Genomic DNA, 19,221 nt, shown 5'->3' on the forward strand with positions numbered 1-19,221 from the left:
AAGGGTTTTCTAGGACTGCAATTCCCATTACTTAGGGAAATGTCAGTAATTCTCGGGATCTTCATGGCCAAGTCCTGAGTAAGGGTCCCAGTTAAGAGCATCTTCATCTACTTGTACATGGCCACCGCCGGCCACTGTTGCTTCGGGGACCACCGTGGCTCTGATCAGTCATCTCAGCCCCTGGGACTCGACCTCACCCCGCTCTCCCAACTGCTGGTGTCTCAGAGTGGGTCCTGGCATCGCTGGTGGCATTCCGGCAAAGCAGGCACCAGGATGTGTATTCCCAGCACCGTGCTCTGAGGGAGGAGGATCTCAGGCTTTCTCCCACTCCGAGCTTAGATTTGGCCACCTAGAAAAATCTGGCTGCCAGTGACCAAAGTGACAGTATCTAGCAGTGGTGACTGTGCTAAGTGTAAACCATCTTCTCTGGCCACCAAATGGTGTGGTTGCCATTTGGACTTTGACCTAGTAGGAAAGGCGTTTTCCCCAAACAGATGCCAAAGTTTAGGTTTCTGTCTGCTTTAAACTTTTATTTCATAGATATAGTGATTTCCATCCATGAGGAGGGCAAGTCTTAGCTTTGGGAACCCCAGATGGGTGAGCTTAATAAGTCCTCCATGAGACAAGCCAGTGAAATCTGTGTTATGGGGTAGAATGCTTGAAAATCTCAATAAACACAACCTCTTTGTCAAAAGGCAACACAGTTTCAAGAAGGTTAAATCTATCTCACTAATCCACTCAATTTAATTTCTTTCTGGAAGGAAATAAATAAATCACAGAGGTTCTTTCAGGGGATGAAAAATATTTAGACTGTTTAGTGGAAAAATCAGTAGATGCCATCGTTCTATATTATTAGGAAGGTTTAACATAAATTACTCCTCAAATTCAGTCATGTTATGATTTGATGACAGCATATTATAAAAGATGAAAGTAATGGTATGCTGAAGGCAGCTCATAGAAACCAGTTGTTAAATTTCCAGGAATTGTGCAAACCAGTTGACATAAATTTTGCAATCCAGTTGACTGCATGTTGAATTGGCCATTGTAGGAATATTTACATCATGGAAACCAGCAAACACTGCAAATCACAAATCAGTCTTGTCCCCCACCCCCAGACAAAACCAGTTAAGTATTTGCTGGGAAATCACTGAATCTGAGATTGGTTTAGAAATATACACCAAAGAGCAGGACCAATGGGATAAATGCTGAAGAACTATAAACAGATGGCTTCCTCAGAGTTAGATGTTGGCACTAATATTGCTTAGCATTTTCATAAATTCCCTGGAAAGAGGTAGTAGACAGAGAAATGTCCATATTTTTCAGATGACGTTATATGTTTCCACAGTTAAACTGTAAACCTGTAGGATTAACAGCCAGGATTAACAGCCATTAACTCTTCAAAAACTGCGAGCTGGCTGAACAAGAGCAGATGAGCTCTAATAAAGCGAGAAGAAGGCAATTTTGAGGGAAATTATGTTAAAATATCCTTGTTAGATGGTACATTCTAATCTTTATGTTATGACCTAGAAAAGGAAATTTAGGGATTTCTGTAGACTTTTCCCATGTTCATTAGTATAATTTGTTAGCTGTGATGAAAATGCCGCTTAAACGCCAAGCCCTATCAGAAGTTCTGGAAATGAAATAGTGTTAACTGTCCCACCCTTATAAAGAAACCCAGTGCACACTTTCTGCAGTTTTGGTGGACATGCTTCAAGGATAATGTAATGGAACTGGAAAAATTTCAGAGAAAAGTATGTAACCTGATCGGGGGATTATAAGAGTCCCAGATGAGGCTAAGATTATATTAACTACCAAATCATGAAAGGCTTTGAATAAGGTAAATATAGATGGATTAAGCAAATCCTGAAGGACTAGAACTAGAAAGTACCCCTTTGATGTTTGAAATAAGAATTTGTAAAGAAATAAAAAGAAACACATTATTGTTTCTCAAGAAAGAGAAGTAATGATAGCAAAAATATTGTACCTCAAAGTTTAACTTTTGCCAATTTTTAAAAATCATTATATTTGCGTATTTTTAATGTGAAAAATTTACTGTGTATTTCCTCTAATCAATGACCTCCCTTATCAAGGGAGGGTGAGTGAGAAGTTCCTTCCTCTTAATTTAGGTTGAGAGAACATTTAAGCTGGGTGGTGGTGGTGGTGTTTCAAGGCAACTTAAAGCAGAGAGATGGAAGAGCCGTTATGATTGGTTCCTCTCACTGCTGAACCCTCCCAGGTGGAATGTGTCCCCAAAACACAATATTTTTGCACTTTTAAGGAAATTTAGTTAGGATTAATTTCAGTGTCCTAATTAGAACTCACATCTCAGTGTATCCTCCATTTCATGAAAAATATCAGGGTTTCTTAAGAGTAAATTAGCAAGTAGATAACTGTGCCCACTATTCTAAGGAAAATAATCTTCCCCACAATAGAGTGTGGGCTATTTGGATGTGGATAAATAGGGCAATTTCCTTAACTATGATCAAACAGACAAGCAAATGTCTTTCAAAAAATAAAGCAAGCCTCTCTATGTCGTAATAATACAAACTTGAGGGAAACAAGACTTTCATGTTTCAAGTATGAAACAACTTAGATTATTATTTTATAAAATAGATATACTATACAGCTTTTCAATAGTTTAGAGTTGGATGTCTAGGATAACCTAGAAAGTGAAAGCTGTGGCAAGTGACCTAAATATATTGCACTTTTTTTTTTTTACTGTTTAATGAAATGTATACATTCAGAAAAGTGCACAGAGTATTCAGCTCACTGAGTTTTCATCAAGTAAACACATTTATGTAACCACTCTCCAGTCCAATGCAGTATGGATATCCAGATTACTCATGGCACTAATCACCAGCTCTAGATACCAAGAGTATTTCTTTGAATTCATATTTTTAAGAAGACTGAGATTTAATAGGATGTCATAGTAGAATTTAATTCAACTTTTAGGGAACATTAGCTTCTAAAATAAGTTGTTTCTGTTTTTCACCTTTGTATATTTCACCTTACCACACGGTCTCATAGTACTCACAGTGACTGTCTGAAATACAGGAGACGGGAGCATCCTAGAGTTTTAGGCGGTAGAGAGCAAAGTGTTTGTTGATCTCACAAAGAGATCCGTCATTCAGATTTATTGTCCAACCTGATTGACAGCACTACTGTTTTTTTTTAAAATTCCGTTTGTTAAAAGAAAGGTAATTTTTTTTTAAATTGAGGAAACATTCGTTTATACCATTATATAAATTTCAGGTGTACATCATTCTATTTCGATTTCTGTGTGTCGAAGGAAGACAATTTTTAAAACGAGGAACAATGCGCGAGTAATACATCTAACAGCGCTGCATTACTGCACATCGAACGTGAGGCACTGACTCCAAAGAAACAGATTTCCTTAAACTAAGTACCGTGACTAAGTACTTTAATTTCTGCTCTTGCAACCCTAAAGGATCGTCTGACGTGGAACCTCGGAGTCGCCTGCACTCTCCCCCGCCCCGGGCAGCCGCTCGCGCAGCCCCGCGCCCCCTGCCCGGCCTCGCCCCCCGCCCCCGCCCCTCCCGCGCGCCCTCTCCCCTCCCTCCTCCGTGACCCCTGACCCCAGCTAATCTGCATAGAGGAATGACAGGCATCCGCTGGGCCGGCTCCGCCGCGCCGGCTGCGGCCGGCCGGGCTGGGAGACCCGCGGGGGAGGCGGGGGCCGCGGCCGCTGCGCGCGGGCCGGGAGACGCGCGCCGGGAAGCCCGCCCGCCGGCGGATCCATGAGCGCAGGCCCCGGGCGGCCGCGCGATCGCCGGGCCCGCGACCCCGGCCATGGGCCAGACGTCGGTGTCCACGCCGTCGGCGCAGCCGGGCAGCGGTGAGTGCGGGCGCGGGCTCCCGCCGGCGGGGTCCCCAGCTCCGGGCCGCGGCGGCGGCGGCCTCCCGGGACCCGGCCGAGCTCCCCTTAAAGGCGCAGGCTCCGTTTTCCGCGGAGATGCCGCCATCGGGTGCTCCTCCGAGTTACCGAGAGCCTGAAAGTCACGGGAAACGCCGTCTGCGTCTTACTGTGTTTTTAAAACGCGAAGCTTGGAGGGCAGGACAGACGTGCCAGCAGGGCTTTCTGTCTTTACGCGGGGCTTCCGAACAGGCTAGAACTCAATGCTTTCCAGCTTGTCAACCGATGGATGGTTTGTTTTTAGGAGTAGGAGTGCTGATCGCTTGCTCTTATCGTGGCAGAACGCTGAATACTTAATAACGAACAAAAAAATAGGCGTGATTGTTTCAAATGATCCTTGTTTATGTTAGACACAGGCTGTAAAATTTGGGGAAACCTGTCTCACGAACTCAGTTGTTGAGGGCTGAAGTTTGTTTCCTGGAAACGTGTGATGTTTCTGAGTTCTAACGCCCTGTTGTAGAAGTTTCTTCTTTCCATTTTCTTAAACAAAAAAAGGGAAGGAAGGTCCGTCTGGCATTTCTCCAGCAGTGAGGGATAAACAACTTTTTGGTGGTGTCACTGGTGATTGGATAATGAAATTTAAAAGGTACTGTTTTGATATTTTTCCATCAGCAATTAAAAAGAAGGAACCTCAAAGAGGCCATTTACGTTATTCCTTGAGACATTTGATACCCTTTTTAAATTGTGTAAACATCAACAGGATCTTGCTGAAAGGAAATGACAGGGCGCAGATGAAGGTTTTTAAAATCAGCTCCAGGATGTCTCCAGCTAGATAGCGTTCTCTCCTTCCAGCCTCCCCCCGCGTGGGTTTGTGTATATTGCGGAGCTTCACTCCCTGAAGTACCATAAGCTTTGCTGGGGCTTCTGTGAATGCCCCAGGACAACGAACCCTCTGCAAAGGGGAGAAGTTCGAATCCAAAAAAAGGTCACAAGGTTGAAAAGGGCTGTAGAACATCACTGACTCCATGTTGATGGCTTTTGGAGGATGCTGGGGAGTGTGGATTAGGAGCTTAAATTTAGTAAACTATTTTGTGCAAATAAGGTTTGAGTTTCCTTTGTTTTACTTGAGAGTGGTGTGACTTCTTTCATTTCAAGGAAGAGTTAGGTTTTTAAATTTCTGCTCTGGCAAAGCATAGAATTAGATCAGTGCTCCAGTACAACAGGCGTATACAGATAGTATCGCCCTGAATTTAGTTCTTTTGCCACAAAGTGTTGTTAGCGTTCATATTAGAAAAGTGAATTTTGCCTTTGTAAAGATCAAGGAATATTACATAAACAATGACTGAGAAGCAGAGTAGAATCCTAAAATGTGACTGTCCTCGCTCTTGCCCAGTATAGCAAAAAAATACCCAGATTGCTATAATTCCTGATAAAGTGACTAATCGTGTTAAGAGATGGTGCAATTTATTTACACAGAAAGTAATTTAAACAAAAAGTTATGCCTGCCCATAAAAGATATTTCTGAGCAATGTCTCAGGGAATGGTGTGATACTGAAATTGCAGGTCCTGTGTTTAGTAGATTAAGTTTGTATATATTGAAATGACCAACTCAGACATCATGAGTAAAGGGTTTTCAGTTTTGTTTTGTTGAAGGGATGGTGGTGGTTGTGACTGAAGGTTTGGTATTGTAAGAGTGGAGGAATTTTCTCGTGATAGCCACTTGGGTTCTCTAAGGCTATTACTATTACTCTGTTTTCCTGGAGTTTTGCCATCAGACTCTAAATGGAAATGAAAAAACAACAAAAGAACATTTGGTTGTCACACCTAAGTTTTAGACTGGTGTTGGTGTTCTTTCCTGAGTCTGAGAATGTTAAACCCTCTACCCTTCCAAGGATTTCTTCACTCCTTGCTGGCGGTTTCCCTCTGGCTTGACTGATGGTGTGAAGATCCTTGTTCTGTTTGATTTCAGCGTCTGCTACTTGTTTAAGGCTAGAGGAGCTGCTGGGGATTCCGGTGGGGAAGACGATTCTCGTCTTAAATGCTTAGTGGGGGGAAATCTGTTTGAGTCTAAGGACTCAATAGCGCACAGTTTATTAGTTAATACTCCTTACTTTATTTGGGCTTTTGTAAAAATCATCATTATAGGCCACAAGTTAGCTTGCTTCTCACTCTTTTGATTTCAGGGTCTTTTTTTTTTGCTGGAGGAAGATTGTCCCTGAGCTAAAATCTGTGCCAATCTTCCTCTGTTTTGTATGTGGGATGCCACCACAGCACGGCTTGATGAGCAGTGCATAGGTCCTGTGCCTGGGATCCAAATCCAGGAACCCTGGGCTGCCAAAGTGGAGCACACAAATTTAACCACTATGGCACCTTCTGGTCCTGATTTCAGGCTCTTTTAAACCTTTCAGCTCGGGGCTGCATTTGTTTCTGTCATTCTAGGAAGGCTATTAATAACTATCTCTGAAAACATGCAGTTAGACCCATTGTTTCTGTTTTTTAAAAAAGCTTTATTGACAAATAATCAACATGCCATAAAATTCGCCCATTGAAAGTGTGCAATTCATTGTTTTTCAGTGTATTCACATTGTTGTGCCACCATCAGTCCCTGTTCCCATCCTTCTCAAATCCTACCCCCTGCCCTAATTAACCGTTGAGTTACTCTCTGTCTCTGTATATTTGCTTATTATGAACATTACATGTAAATGGAATTGGCCTTTTGTGACTGGCTTCTTCCACTTAGCATAATGTTTTCAAGGGTCATCTGTGTTGTAGCTTGTATTGGTACTTTGTGTCTTTTATTGCCAAATAATATTCCATTGTATAAATCTACCATACTTATCCATCTGTCAGTCAGTTGATAGACATTTGGGTTATTCTACTTTTTGGCTTTATGAATAGTGCTGCTGTGAACTTTACATATAAGTCGTTGGTGAACATGTATTTTCATTTCTCTGGTGTGTATCTAGTGGTGGGATTGCTGGGAGCTGGGTAACTCTGTGTTTATGTTACATTATGTTTTAAGGAACTGCCAAACAGTTTCCAAAGCTGCTGGCCCATTTTGCCTTCCCTCCAGCAGTATATAAAGGTTCCAGGTGCTCCACATCCTTGCCAACACTTACTATTATCTTTTTGATTATAGCCATCCTAGTAAGTGTGAAGTTGTATCTCATGGTGGTTTTAATTTGCATTTCCCTAATTACTAATGACTTTGAGCATCTTTTCATGTGCTTATTGGCCATTTGTATGATTTCTTTGGAGAAATGTCTGTTCAGACCCTTTGCCCAATTTTAACTGGGTAATTTGACTTCCTCCTATTGAGTTATAAGAGTCCTCTATATACTGGATACAAGTCCCTTATCTGGTATATGATTTACTAATACTTTCTCCCCTTCTCTGAGTTGTCTTTTCACTTTGTTGATGCTATGGTTTCTAATTCAGAATTCAAAATTTTGATGATGTCCAGTTTATCTATTTTTTCTTTTGTTTGTATTTTTTTTTAAGATTTTATTTTTTCCTTTTTCTCCCCAAAGCCCCCCAGTACATAGTTGTATATTCTTCGTTGTGGATCCTTCTAGTTGTGGCATGTGGGATGCTGCCTCAGCGTGGTCTGATGAGCAGTGCCATGTCTGCACCCAAGATTCGAACTAACGAAACACTGGGCTGCCTGCAGCGGAGTGCACGAACTTAACCACTCGGCCACGGGGCCAGCCCCCTTTTGTTTGTATTTTTGATGTCATATCTAAGAAACCATTGCCTAACTCACATCAGGAAGATTTAGGTCTGTTTTTTCCCCAAGAATTTTATAGTTTTAACTTTTACATTTAGGTCTGTGATACATTTTAAATTAATTTTTCTGTATGGTGGGATGTAGGGTTCCAATTTCATTCTTTTGCAGGTGGCTCTCCAGTTACCCAGCACCATTTGTTGAAAAGACGATTCTTTCCCTATTGCATTGTCTTGGCACCCTTGTCAAAAATCAATTGACTCTGTATCTAAGGGTTTATTTCTGAGCTCTCAATTCTATCCCATTGATCTATATGTCTGTTAATAATAGGCCACACTGTCTAGATTACCGTACTCTGTAGTAAGTTTTGAAACAGAAGAGAGTGAGTCTTCTAACTTTGTTCTTCTTTTCCAAAAATCTTTTGGCTGTTCTGGTCCCCTTGAATTTTCATATGAAATTTATGATAAGCTTGTCAATTCTGCAAAAAAACCCAGCTGGGACTTTGATAGGCACTGTGTAGAACTCATAGATCAATTCGAATAATATTGCTCTCTTAACGAGATGAAGTCTTTCACTCCACAAACACGACTGTCTTTCCATTTGTTTAGATCTTTCTTGATTTCTTTCCACAATGTTTTGTAGTTTTCAGTGTATAAGTCCTGCTCTTCCCTTGTTAAATTTATCCTTAATATTTTATTGTTTTTGATGCTATTGCAAGTGAAATTGTATTCTTCTTTCATCTTCAGAATGTCCCTTGCTAGTGTATAGATATATAAAAATTGATTTTTGTATATTGATCTTGCCCTGAAAACTTGCTGAGCTCGTTTTTTAGTCCTAATAGTTTTTTAGTGTGGATTCCTTAGGAGTTCTGTGTACAAGATCATACTATATACAAGGTCATGTGCAAATAGAGATAATTTTAATTCCTCTTTTTCAATCTGAATGCCTTTTATTTCTTTTCCTTGTCCAGTTGCCCTCACTCATTATACAGAAGTGACAAGAGTGAACATTCTTGCCTCGTTCCTGATCTAAGTGGGAAAGCAATCAGTCTTTCACTGTTGTGCCATATTAGCTGTGGGTTTTTCATAGATGCCCTTTATCAAAAAGTTCTCTTCTACTCCTGGTTTGTAAGCATCTTTATCCTGAAAGGGTGTTGGATTTTGTCAAAGGCTTTTTTGCCTCTGTAAGGTGATTGTGCGGTTTTTCCCTTCTTTCTATAAATATGGCATATTACATTAATTGATTTTCAGATGTTAAACCAACCTTGCATTCCTGGGATAAAGCCTGCTTGGGTATGGTGTCTAATGCTTGTGTATGTTGCTGGATTTGGCTTGCTAGTGTTTTATTGAAGATTAGAACCATTGTTTTAAGCACAGGCTAAATAGGTAACACCCCAAATAGGATGGTTTCAGTACCCTCTGGCCTTGTGTCCTAGAAGAGCTGAGACTTCTGGTTTTCCCATTGTTAAGTACAGGGCATGGCAGATTGGACACAATAAAGGTTCGTTGACTCTATGAATCAACAAATATTCTCAACAAACAGCCTGATCACTTTAAGCCAGTGATTATATGAATCAGAGATATATATTATTTTTATTCTTTTTTGATCCAGAATTACATGTTACTCTGGCTTTGTTGGCTGAAAGGTGCTATCTGAATCTAGTAACAATTTCTTCCAGTCTTCTTCAGCCCCACCCCACCGAGCCACAGACCAACTCGTGGCTGCTTCGCCTGAGCATGTGGGTTGAAAGGGCACAAAGCCACTCTTCTCGTTTTCAGGCAACGAGGGAACGAGTGAATGCAGTCTGCAGAATCACACCTAGGCCGTGGTAGGACCTGTGTCTGTCTGTGTTTCTGGGTTTCCATATTTTGGTCAGTGCCTTTTATTTGTCCTCCTCTGGAAATTTATCCATTTCCTTGTAAATCCAGTGTAAGAAGAAACCACAAAGGCAAAAATGGATAGAGTTTATTTTCCTTAATGAAAATAACATGCATCTGGTCAAAAGTCAAACTTTACAAGATGATTCAGGATGGAAGTGAGTTTTACTACTTCCCAGACCCCCAGGACCTTCCTAGTTACAACCTAGTGTGAACAAGTTTTTTTTCATTCCACACAGTTTTCCTTCATATATGTATCTTTGTCAAAACACAAGCAAGACATATACTTTCTGCTGTAGACTTTGAGTTTTTCATGTAATATAACTTGAAAATATTTTCATATTGATCTCTTTAATCCTATAACAAACTATTATAATTTGTGGATATATCATAATTTCCTTTAAAAGAATCTATCATGTTTTTATATTTTGTGTTTGTATTTTCATATTTTTTCTGGATTCTTTGTGTGTGCTATTGTGAACAATGCTGAAATGACCATCCTTATCTAAACAGCCTGAACTACGTGTACCAGTAAAATACTAGCAGTGAAACTGCTAGGTTGAAAGATTTGTATATTTTATTTTGATAGGCTTAAATTACTCTCAGAGAGGCTGTATCAGTATATCTGCTCATTATATGAGAATTCCTTTTTCTGCACTCTCTCACCCACACTGCATATCAGGGTCTCTCTTAGACCATATCATGCTTTGTGAGAAATAGAAGTCCCTCTCTCTGTGTGAGGCAGCCCTGCAGGCACATGGTTTAACAAGTAGAATATTAGCAGGAATGCAGTCCCAACTCTCCTTTGCCTAGATGTCCTTGTGCAGTGAACACTCTGCACAACTGTACATGACCACAGTTTTGTACGTAATTAACTTTTAAAAATCTTTGTAAATCTATTAGTAAAAAAGTAATATTTTGATTATGAGTGAAGTGGGGCATTTGAATCTCTTTTTCTCTGAATTGCCTCTTTATAGCCTTTCCTCATTTTATGTTTTCTTTTCTTACAGATTTGTGTGTTAAGGCAATTAGCCTTATGTCTGTCATATATTGCAAATATTTTTCTGTTTTTCTTACCTCTTTTGTTTGCTTATTTTTTTTTATATAAAAACTTTATGTTTTTATGGAGTCAAATCTGTCAATCTTTTTCTTTCTTACAAACTAGAGTTCTTAAGAAACCTGATTCCCTGTGCTGTTTTTCTCATATTTGAATATTTGGTCTCAGTAATTTATTCTGATTTAAAGTGAATGATTTAATGATATTAAAATTTTAAGCTTCTGCATGGCAGAAAAACCATCATCAGCAAATTGAAAAAAGAAAATCATAAAGTTGACAAAATATTTGCATTGTATATGGGAAACAATGATTAACATCTTTATGCAGTAAGACGTCTTAAAAATCAGTAAGAAAAAGAAATCAGTAAGAAAAAGGTAAATGATCAAATGAAAAAACGAGGAAAGAACACAACAGGCATTTTTCAAAATATCTAACGGCTAAAATTGTGAACTCACCGTGGGTCAGGAACTATTCTAAGTGCTTCGCTTGAATTAACTTTTTAATACTCCCAACACCCATGTGCTATTACTATCCACATTTTACAGATAAGGAAAACTGAAGCACAAGATTTAAGTAACTTGCCCACATTACTTAACCAAAGAAGAAATGTAAGTGACTGACCTATTGGTGTATGAAATAATGTTGAAGCAATTAAACAGGAAAAAAATGGATGCCATCGATCACCTGTGAATTCAACAAACATTAAAAAGACTGATTCCAGGAGATGATTGTTTTGTGGTAGTTTCAATTGGTTCAATTTACAGGCGAGTGGCTTCGTAAAATATATATTAAAAACCTTAAAATGTGCATACAGTCAGACGCAACAGTTTCACTTCTGGAAGTGTTTTGTAAAGGAAATAATGACTTGCTCCCTGGGGCAGTGTTGATCAGAGCTAAACATTGGAAATAACTAATAGTCAAACAACAAGAGGTTTGCTTAGTCACTTGGGGCATAGTCATGTCATAGAATAAGCCATATAAAAATGATGTAAAAACATTTTTGAAAAGTGATTTTCATAATAACATAAAAAGGTAAAAAGGCAGGTTTTAAAGTAGTATGATTCTGTTTTAAAAATCTTTGCATAGAGAAGAATCTATATGGACAGAGCGCGAGAGAGGAGATTCGTGTCTGTCCGGAGGAGATGGTGGGGCCGTCACAGCTTCCCCTGCTGCGGACATGCGGAGAGCCCGGGTGTCCCTGTCCGGTGTCCACCTGGACCGCCGCTGCAGATACAGCCGGGAGCTGGCCCGCCGCTGCCTTAGTTTTTCTCTAGCTGTCATGGAATCTGACTCAGCTTTAAGTTCAATGGCTGTTTTTCAACCAGTTTTTCTTTTTTCCTTGTGAGTTCAATGATGAAAACAAAAATACGTGTCTTAATATAGCCTTCCTCTTTTTAGTCTTAATTTTCTTCTTAGTCTGTTTGTGATCGTGATGCAAACATCACTCACTTGGAGAGAGAGAGAACAAGCAAAAATCGGAACCTCAGGTACTTCTCTTTGGTCCATAGCTCCTCAGGTCAGTCAGTGAGTCATATCCCAAATATTTTTAGCGTAAATTTATTTTCTCTTCAGCAGTCTGAGAGGTGAACCACCGATGAGCGTCACACCCGCCTTTTGCCTGCTTCCTGCAGAAGGGGAGATCGGCAGCCTGGGTTGTTGATTCTGATTAAGCCTCTTTAATTTGAATAGAGGAAAAGTTCCAACGTATTTTCTTGTCTTGGGGGACCTTAGTGTTCTCAGGCTAACTGTGAGTCTCTGTTCTTGAGAATAAAGATTCATATTTATTGAGGACTCAACTTGTGTAAAAGTAATCCTGAGGTTGAAATAGTCCTAAGAAAATAAACACATCTTGGTTTCCCCACTCCCGCTCCCACCTGAAGCAGGGGAACAAAACCCAAAAGCAGCGGTTTTTGTTCCCCAGAAGGGAAGGGGCAAATAACATTGCTTTAAAAAGTATGGTGCAACCATTATCATTTATAGTTGTAAACTACTTCTCTATTTATTTTCATTTCAAGGGGCTCGATGTTTTATTCATATAAACCTTCTGGCAAGTATAACATTCCAGCCCTTCACGCTGAGGTTGACAAAGGAAGGAGCGAGTGGTATTTTGTTTAAGAATATCCTGGAAAGCTGTGCTGGTGTGTGCTTGGCAGATATATTCTTGCAAATCAGCTCATTTTGTGAGGGGATGTTAAGAAGGAGAAAAGAGCCGCACTTTAATAAAGAGTTCCTGAACTGAAGTAATTACGGGCAAGGCGCCTGCTGAGCCACCTGGGAGTATCCAAAGATCAAGCACAGGCAGACCCTGCCCACGAGCGTCCGAGCCTCGAGCCTCCATAGAGGCACTTAGTGGAGATGTGCAGAAATGAGGGTGGAGGGGAAGGGCCCCCAGAGAACTGAGGGGACAAGACAGGGAGGCTGAAAAACACAGACGGGGAACAAGAACTCAGGCTGTGAGGCGGAGAGCGGTGGAAGGCAAGACTGTAAGACACAGGCCGTGGGAACCACTGAAGGTTTTCCATCAAACGAGAGAAATGATGAGAGCTTTGCTGCGAGGGGGTGAATCTGCCTGCTGCCTGCAGCGTTGATTTCGTGGCAGAGACTGAAGGCAGGACCAAGAGGTAGGCTGCCATAATCCAACAAGGTGAAGTGAAGGCCTGACCTGGGGGGCAGCTGGAGAAATGAGAGGAGGGCGATGCCCAAAGTTGCATCTGCAATGCTGCCCTCTGCTCGGGCTCTGGGCTCAAATATGCATCTATTAGACAGGTCGGCTTGAATCCTTAGTGGCATCTTACAGGTAGCAGGTGTACACAGAAGGCTGATTTTGCCTCCAAACCAGTTCTTCCCTTGACTTTGTACATTTCACCTCCAGCCCCTCACTTATTCTAGCCAAAAATCTAGGAGTCATCCTTGGGTTTTCCCTTTCCTCTCCATGTTGATCCATCAGCATGTCCTTTTCTTCCAGAATGTGTCTCATGTCCGCCCACTTCTCTCTGTCTCCTCTACTGCTGTCTTCCGATCCCTGGCCGTCCATTGCGTGGACAACTGCAGTGGACTCGAGCTGGGGTCTTCCTTCTGTTCTCAACCTCTTGCAGCTCATTTTCCACGTAACAGCTAAAGTCATTTTTGAGAACCTAAATCGTGTCTCTTCCCTTTTGAGAACCTTCTGATGTCTTCCCATTGCATTTGGAATGAAATCCAGATTTCCCACTGTGGTCCTCAAGGCCAAACATGATGCTGTATGATCCCTAACCCCGCCCGCCTCTCTGACTTCATGGCCCCACCCCCACTCCGTGCTACATTCCCTTTTCCAGTCGTCAGACAAGTACGGCTCGCTCTTACCTGCCACCGTGGCAGTTGCTGCTCCCTATTTGTTGTGGACCCCGGGACACTCTCCCCTGGCTCTTTCCAAAGCTGGCTCCTTGTTTCAGCTCCAGCATTACCCCTTCTTAGCGACCTTTCCTGCCCACCCCTTAGTCGCAGTTCTCTCTCCCCGGTGTTGCCCCCGATCGCGCAGATGATCTTGTTTGTGTGTGTGTATTTGTCATTGTCTCCCTTCTCTAGAACCTGGGCTCCGGGAGCTAAGGGACTTATCTATCTTGTTCCCCACTGTCATCTTCGTCCTAGAAGAAGAAGATATATGCCTGACAAAAAAACTATTTGTTGAATCGATGAATAGCTCTGTTTGGCTATTAGTAGAGTGACAGGAACTGAGTGGAAAGTTAAGTAGCGTCCAAGAAACCTAGAGTTGTTTAAACTGATTCTGTAGTATTTATTTCCAATCTCTAAATAGCATGCTTACATTGCTAATTATTGTCTGATAGTGCACAGGAAGGGGGGCGGATGGTGCAAAAGGACGGGCAGGGTTCCGCTCTGCTGTCCACAAGGGTCGCTAAGAATCAGAATCACTTCAACAGCACTAACAACAAAACATTGCTAATGATTGGTTGTTCAGCTTGACACATTATTACTGACCTCACAGTATGGAAATTGAAGATATAGCTCCCTTTTCACACCCCCTCCAACCCCCATCGCCGCCCCATCCCACATTTCCCATCCTCTGATATTCTCATCTTTCCAACATCTGTTGTCCTCCTGATTAGATCAGTGTTCCATGTACCCACGTAAAAGCCAACGACAGCTAAGCCTTGTGGTAAACCATGATTGCTGTGCTTTCCTGCGTAGCTTTTGCCTTTCGTACTCGTTTTTGTTTGCTTGCTAAAAGTCCTATAAACTCATCCCCAAACCCTTCCGCAGTCGGGTACATCTCTTCTCAATATGTCCAGACACTTTCTTTATTTTTCAAGTTTATCTTTAAGAAGTCTGTGTGTAGTCTTTGCCCAGTTCCCGTCTGGACTGGATTTCCTCCAAGGCTGCTGCCCAGCTGTTGCTCTGGGATCCCTCTTCACATCGTCCTGGGATTCCTTCCACTTCCCTCTTGTGTCGGATCTCCAGATAGCTAGATCCCTGTCTTAATTTTTTCTGCATCTGTTTCCTTATTTTTGTAGAGGACACCGATAGTTTCTTGAGGAAAGCTCATGGAGCATGTTTTTTGTTTTGGTTTGGTTTTTTGAGACCTTGTATTAGGAAGTGTCTTGATTCTGCTGGATAGTGTGTCTGAGTCATTAGGTAGCAAAGCAAACTCGCTGTAATCTGCACGGGCACCCAGCGTCACTTATAAGTAATCACAATGCACATTTCCCTTTATGTAGAAGACTGATGATTCAGTCTTTAACAAATAGTGTGTAATTAATTTCAGAGACTTTCTTGGATGCTTGTCATCATCTTTGACCTGCTTTTGTTGTTACGGTCTAAAGAATATTTTATGAAAGTTTAAAAGTTTTATAGCTGAATAGACTAATTTAAAAATATGTTTACTGTAGTAATAATCTACTAACATTTTAAAAAAGATTCACGTTTAAGGTCTGTATAGGATAATTGTAGTTTTGCTGTATTTTTGTGTATTTTATTTTAAGGGTACATCATCTTTATGGGATACTGGTCCTGACAGAATCCTAAGGTATTACAAACTGAATGCCGGTGTTTCACAGACTTGCCTGACCGTGAGAATTACCAAGTGCGCTTGGTAAAAATACTCATTTCTGGGCTCCGTATTCTAGACCAGCAAAATCAGAATCTTTTGGAGAGGGGTCCAGAATCTGAATTTTCAACAAGCATTCCAGAAGATTCTTAAGGTGAGAAGCATCCTTTGGAGATTAGCAGGAGTATTTAAATGGGGGCTTCAGGGGCCGGCCCAGTGTTGCAGAGGTTACGTTCATGTGCTCCGCTTTGGTGGCCCGGGGTTCATGGGTTCAGATCCCGGGCGTGGACCTGCACACCGCTCATCAAGCCGTATTGTGGCAGCCTCCCATTATAAAACAGAGGAAGATTGGTGCAGATGTTAGCTCAGGGCCAATCTTCCTCACCAAAATAAATAAATAAATGAAAATAAAAAAGAAGGAAAAATCAAACGGGGCCTCTGATGAAAATTTCTCTTCACTGACAATGTGTATCTTCTCTTGACTTAAGGTAGAAGTTACAACATGTGCAGTTCAAAAACCCCGATGTTCTGTACCCACTGCCTTGATGAATTTGGTCATTACTATGTCCTGTTCATGAGCAAGTATCTCTCTTGTCATGTACAATTTTGCTAAAATCTCATTGTCAGAAAATGTTTTGCTCTTACATACATTTTGTTAATATAAGCTTCAGAAAAATTCATTTCCCACACTAGTCAGGTTTGAGCTAAATGTAGTTACACTCAAAGGGAAAGAGGTGATCAGCGGAGTGGCAGTTACTGTTGAGGAAAGAACACAGGATTTCAGCGCTGTTGCCTTTTCAGCAAGACCCCTGGGATCTCCATCTGTGGTAGCTGCCTGCCGATTACTTCCCAGGGACCCAGAGTCAAAGACCAGGGTGCTGATAAAACAGATGTTTAATAATGAGTGGGAGGGACTGTAAGAAAGATTTTAATAAAATGTGCTTCTAAAAAGGAGGCCCAGCCCTCTTCTCTCTTAGAAATGTGGGCAGCAATTTCTGAAAACTCCGAAAGGAAGCAATCATTTACATGAAAATTCCTGCCCTGTGTTCCTTTTTGGGAACATGTGGCTTTTTATTTTTGCCTCTGTCCTTCGGGGTCTTTCCTTTCAGCACGGAGCCTGTTTGCGGTTCGTGGCGTTGCCCAGCGTGAAGTCAATCCCAGTGAGTCTTGATTGGGATCTCTTCAAAGCCTTTCCTAAGGCGGTTCTCGGCCTCTGGAGGAAGGCTGCTGTTTGTCTAAGGTGTCCCAAGGAGGCCAGCGGAGCGTTGCCTTGGACCTTCCTTTCAGAGTAAAGATGTTCCTGACAACAGCTGGGAAGCCCGCAGGACTGAGAAGGGCTTCCTGACAGGATGCCTTAGGATTGCTCTTGTCCGTTTCGTCTCTTTAAAGGGATTTTGTGTTTTTAGAAATTTCTCCTGCCTCTGCAACGCTAACTTGTGCTGACCTGCGGGCTGGCTGTGGAGGAGCCACTGAGAGTGGAAACTTGGAATACGCCAGAAGGAGTTAAAACTGAGCTCATGTCAGATGTTCCTGTGGGCCTGAGCTGTGTTTCATTTTCCTCGAGTCTTCTAAAACAGAATTGTATACATATGTGCGCAACTCGTGTTCTGTCGCTTGGAAAGTACTGGCTGCCAATTTTATAAAGAAAACATGAATAAAATCAAACTTGAGATTTTAAAAACATCTAGGACTGTACACTTTTTAGCATGAATCCCCTTTACTCATCCGACCACAGAATGTCAGAACCCACGTCCACCTCATTTTTCAAATGGTGATGTTTTAACTGATAAAGCCATTACAAAGGAATCGTAGCAGAAGCCTTTAAAGGACCTTTGTTTTCCCCTCTTTAGGAGGGGAGAGGTAGATTTTAGAGGTGAGGTTGAAAATCATGGGACGTTTTCGCCCCACCTTCACCGTGTGAATAAATAGCTTTACAGACAATGGCAAATGGCTGGATTAGTTGGCTGGGGCTGCTGAAACAAGCTCCCACAGACTGAGTGGCTTAAACAGCAGAAATTTATTTTCTCACAGTTTTGGAGTCCAAGAACTTAGGACTTAGAATTCGAGTCCAAGATTGAGGCTTGATTTTTTTCTGAGGCCTCTTTCCACAGTACACGGATGGCCGCCTCTCCCCCGTGTCCTTGTGTGGTCTTTCCGCTGTGCATGCACGTGTCTGTGTCCAAACTTTATCTTCTTATGAGGACACCAGTCGTGTTGCATTAGGGCCCATCTGTGTGACCTCATTTTGCCTCTGTTACCTCTTTACAGGCCTTGTGTCCAAACACAGTCACATTCTGAGGTCCTTGGGGTTAAGGGTTCAATATATGAATTTTGAAGGACACAGTTCAGCCCATAACAGTGTCCTTAAAACAAGTTTACAAACTGGGATCCATTCACAACGGCCCATAAGTACATGGGATCCATTATCTCTTTCTGGTTTTTGAGTTCCACTCTTGAACAGATTGCCGCCTCTTGCCTGCTCACTCAGCAGGTGTGACTCCAGCCAGAGGATGTGTTGAAGGTGATTTTCAACAATGAGCATCAACCAGTGTCACTGGGCAGTGTCACTAAAAAGGTGAAGCACAGAGTGTGGAGTGTATGGGGAAAACTAGAAAATGGTCTATGTGAACATTCTATTCGTGCCATAATTATGTGAGAAATAATTACCAGGATCTTGTGATTGGAGCACCAAATCGATTGAGTAATTCTGAGAAAAACCAAACTAAAACTGCTTTTCAAGATTCTATTCCCAGTGTAGTCAGCAGCTATGTAGGTATCACCTGATTGGTTTTATAATCTTTGAGGTCCCTGAGTATGAGGCATTCTATTTAGAGAAACGTTTTGTTCCCAAATGTCATTACATGTATATATTTTTTATTTTCTGTGTTTGATTTTTCGTACTCTCTATACTTTCATTGTATTAGGTGTGTTTGATATTCAGCAGCGTGGCATGGCTCTTCGCAAAGAGCTGCTAAAATAAGAAAGAAAATGAATAGGGATACTAAAGAAAGATAGTGTTTAAATACCTGTCAGAGTAAAGCCAGAACAAGAATGTTCTTGCCAGAAAATACAGCAGCTCCAGGGAGTCAGGCTGGTAATTCAAGGATGATTCGTGCGTAACTAAACACATTTGTGTTATATCCCATATACATTTCGGAACACCTAGCTGGCTTTCCCTGATGGCTTCCTGTCTCGTTTTAAGTTTCGCAGGAAACTCTTCGCTGGGATGGACAGTGTGGGTGGACTTGCTCGTCTTGTCACAAGATATGAAGATAGTGCTTCAAAAACACACTTACTTCTTTGAGGCTCGGAATTCCTTAATTTAAAAGAAACAGGTCCCTCAAGCCAATTAAGCGCACAAGTAAGATCTGGGTGCATCAGAATCTAGCAATCCTATATCCTCTTTTAAAAGGACTTGAAATTCCCCAGTAACCTCAGAAATTATTTAACTTATTAGGCATCTTTTGGGCCAGGAGTTCCCTAGAAGTAAGTTAGCTCTTGAGATGGCTGAGATAGAAAACATTGCCAAAAAACTGCATGCAAGACCCAATTCTTTTGGGCCCTGATCTGAATCCAAATTGTGATGGGGTGGGGGTAGGGGGGCAGCAACTCCTAGCTGGCCTCCCCACCCATTACTAGTGACTTTGT

At 41.6% G+C, this 19,221-nt stretch overlaps 1 protein-coding gene across 10 annotated transcripts in view; it reads left to right on the top strand.

The window, feature by feature from the left end:
* The window catches only part of PHACTR2 (phosphatase and actin regulator 2), a 247,941-nt gene that overhangs the window by 119,877 nt on the left and 108,843 nt on the right, over positions 1–19,221 (top strand). For 2 of the 10 annotated variants that reach the window (XM_044768855.2, XM_070506555.1), the window contains exon 1: positions 3,675–3,856. The exons of 7 other annotated variants lie outside the window; for them this stretch is intronic. In XM_044768855.2, coding sequence (XP_044624790.2) covers positions 3,811–3,856 — 46 coding nt within the window. In that variant the 5' untranslated portion in view covers positions 3,675–3,810. Of the gene's footprint in view, positions 1–3,659; positions 3,857–19,221 lie in introns of those variants that run through there. One more of the 10 variants, XM_070506553.1, reaches the window with a different exon arrangement.

The sequence above is a fragment of the Equus asinus genome, chromosome 1 (assembly GCF_041296235.1).
Source record: "Equus asinus isolate D_3611 breed Donkey chromosome 1, EquAss-T2T_v2, whole genome shotgun sequence".
Classification (NCBI taxonomy): domain Eukaryota; kingdom Metazoa; phylum Chordata; class Mammalia; order Perissodactyla; family Equidae; genus Equus; species Equus asinus.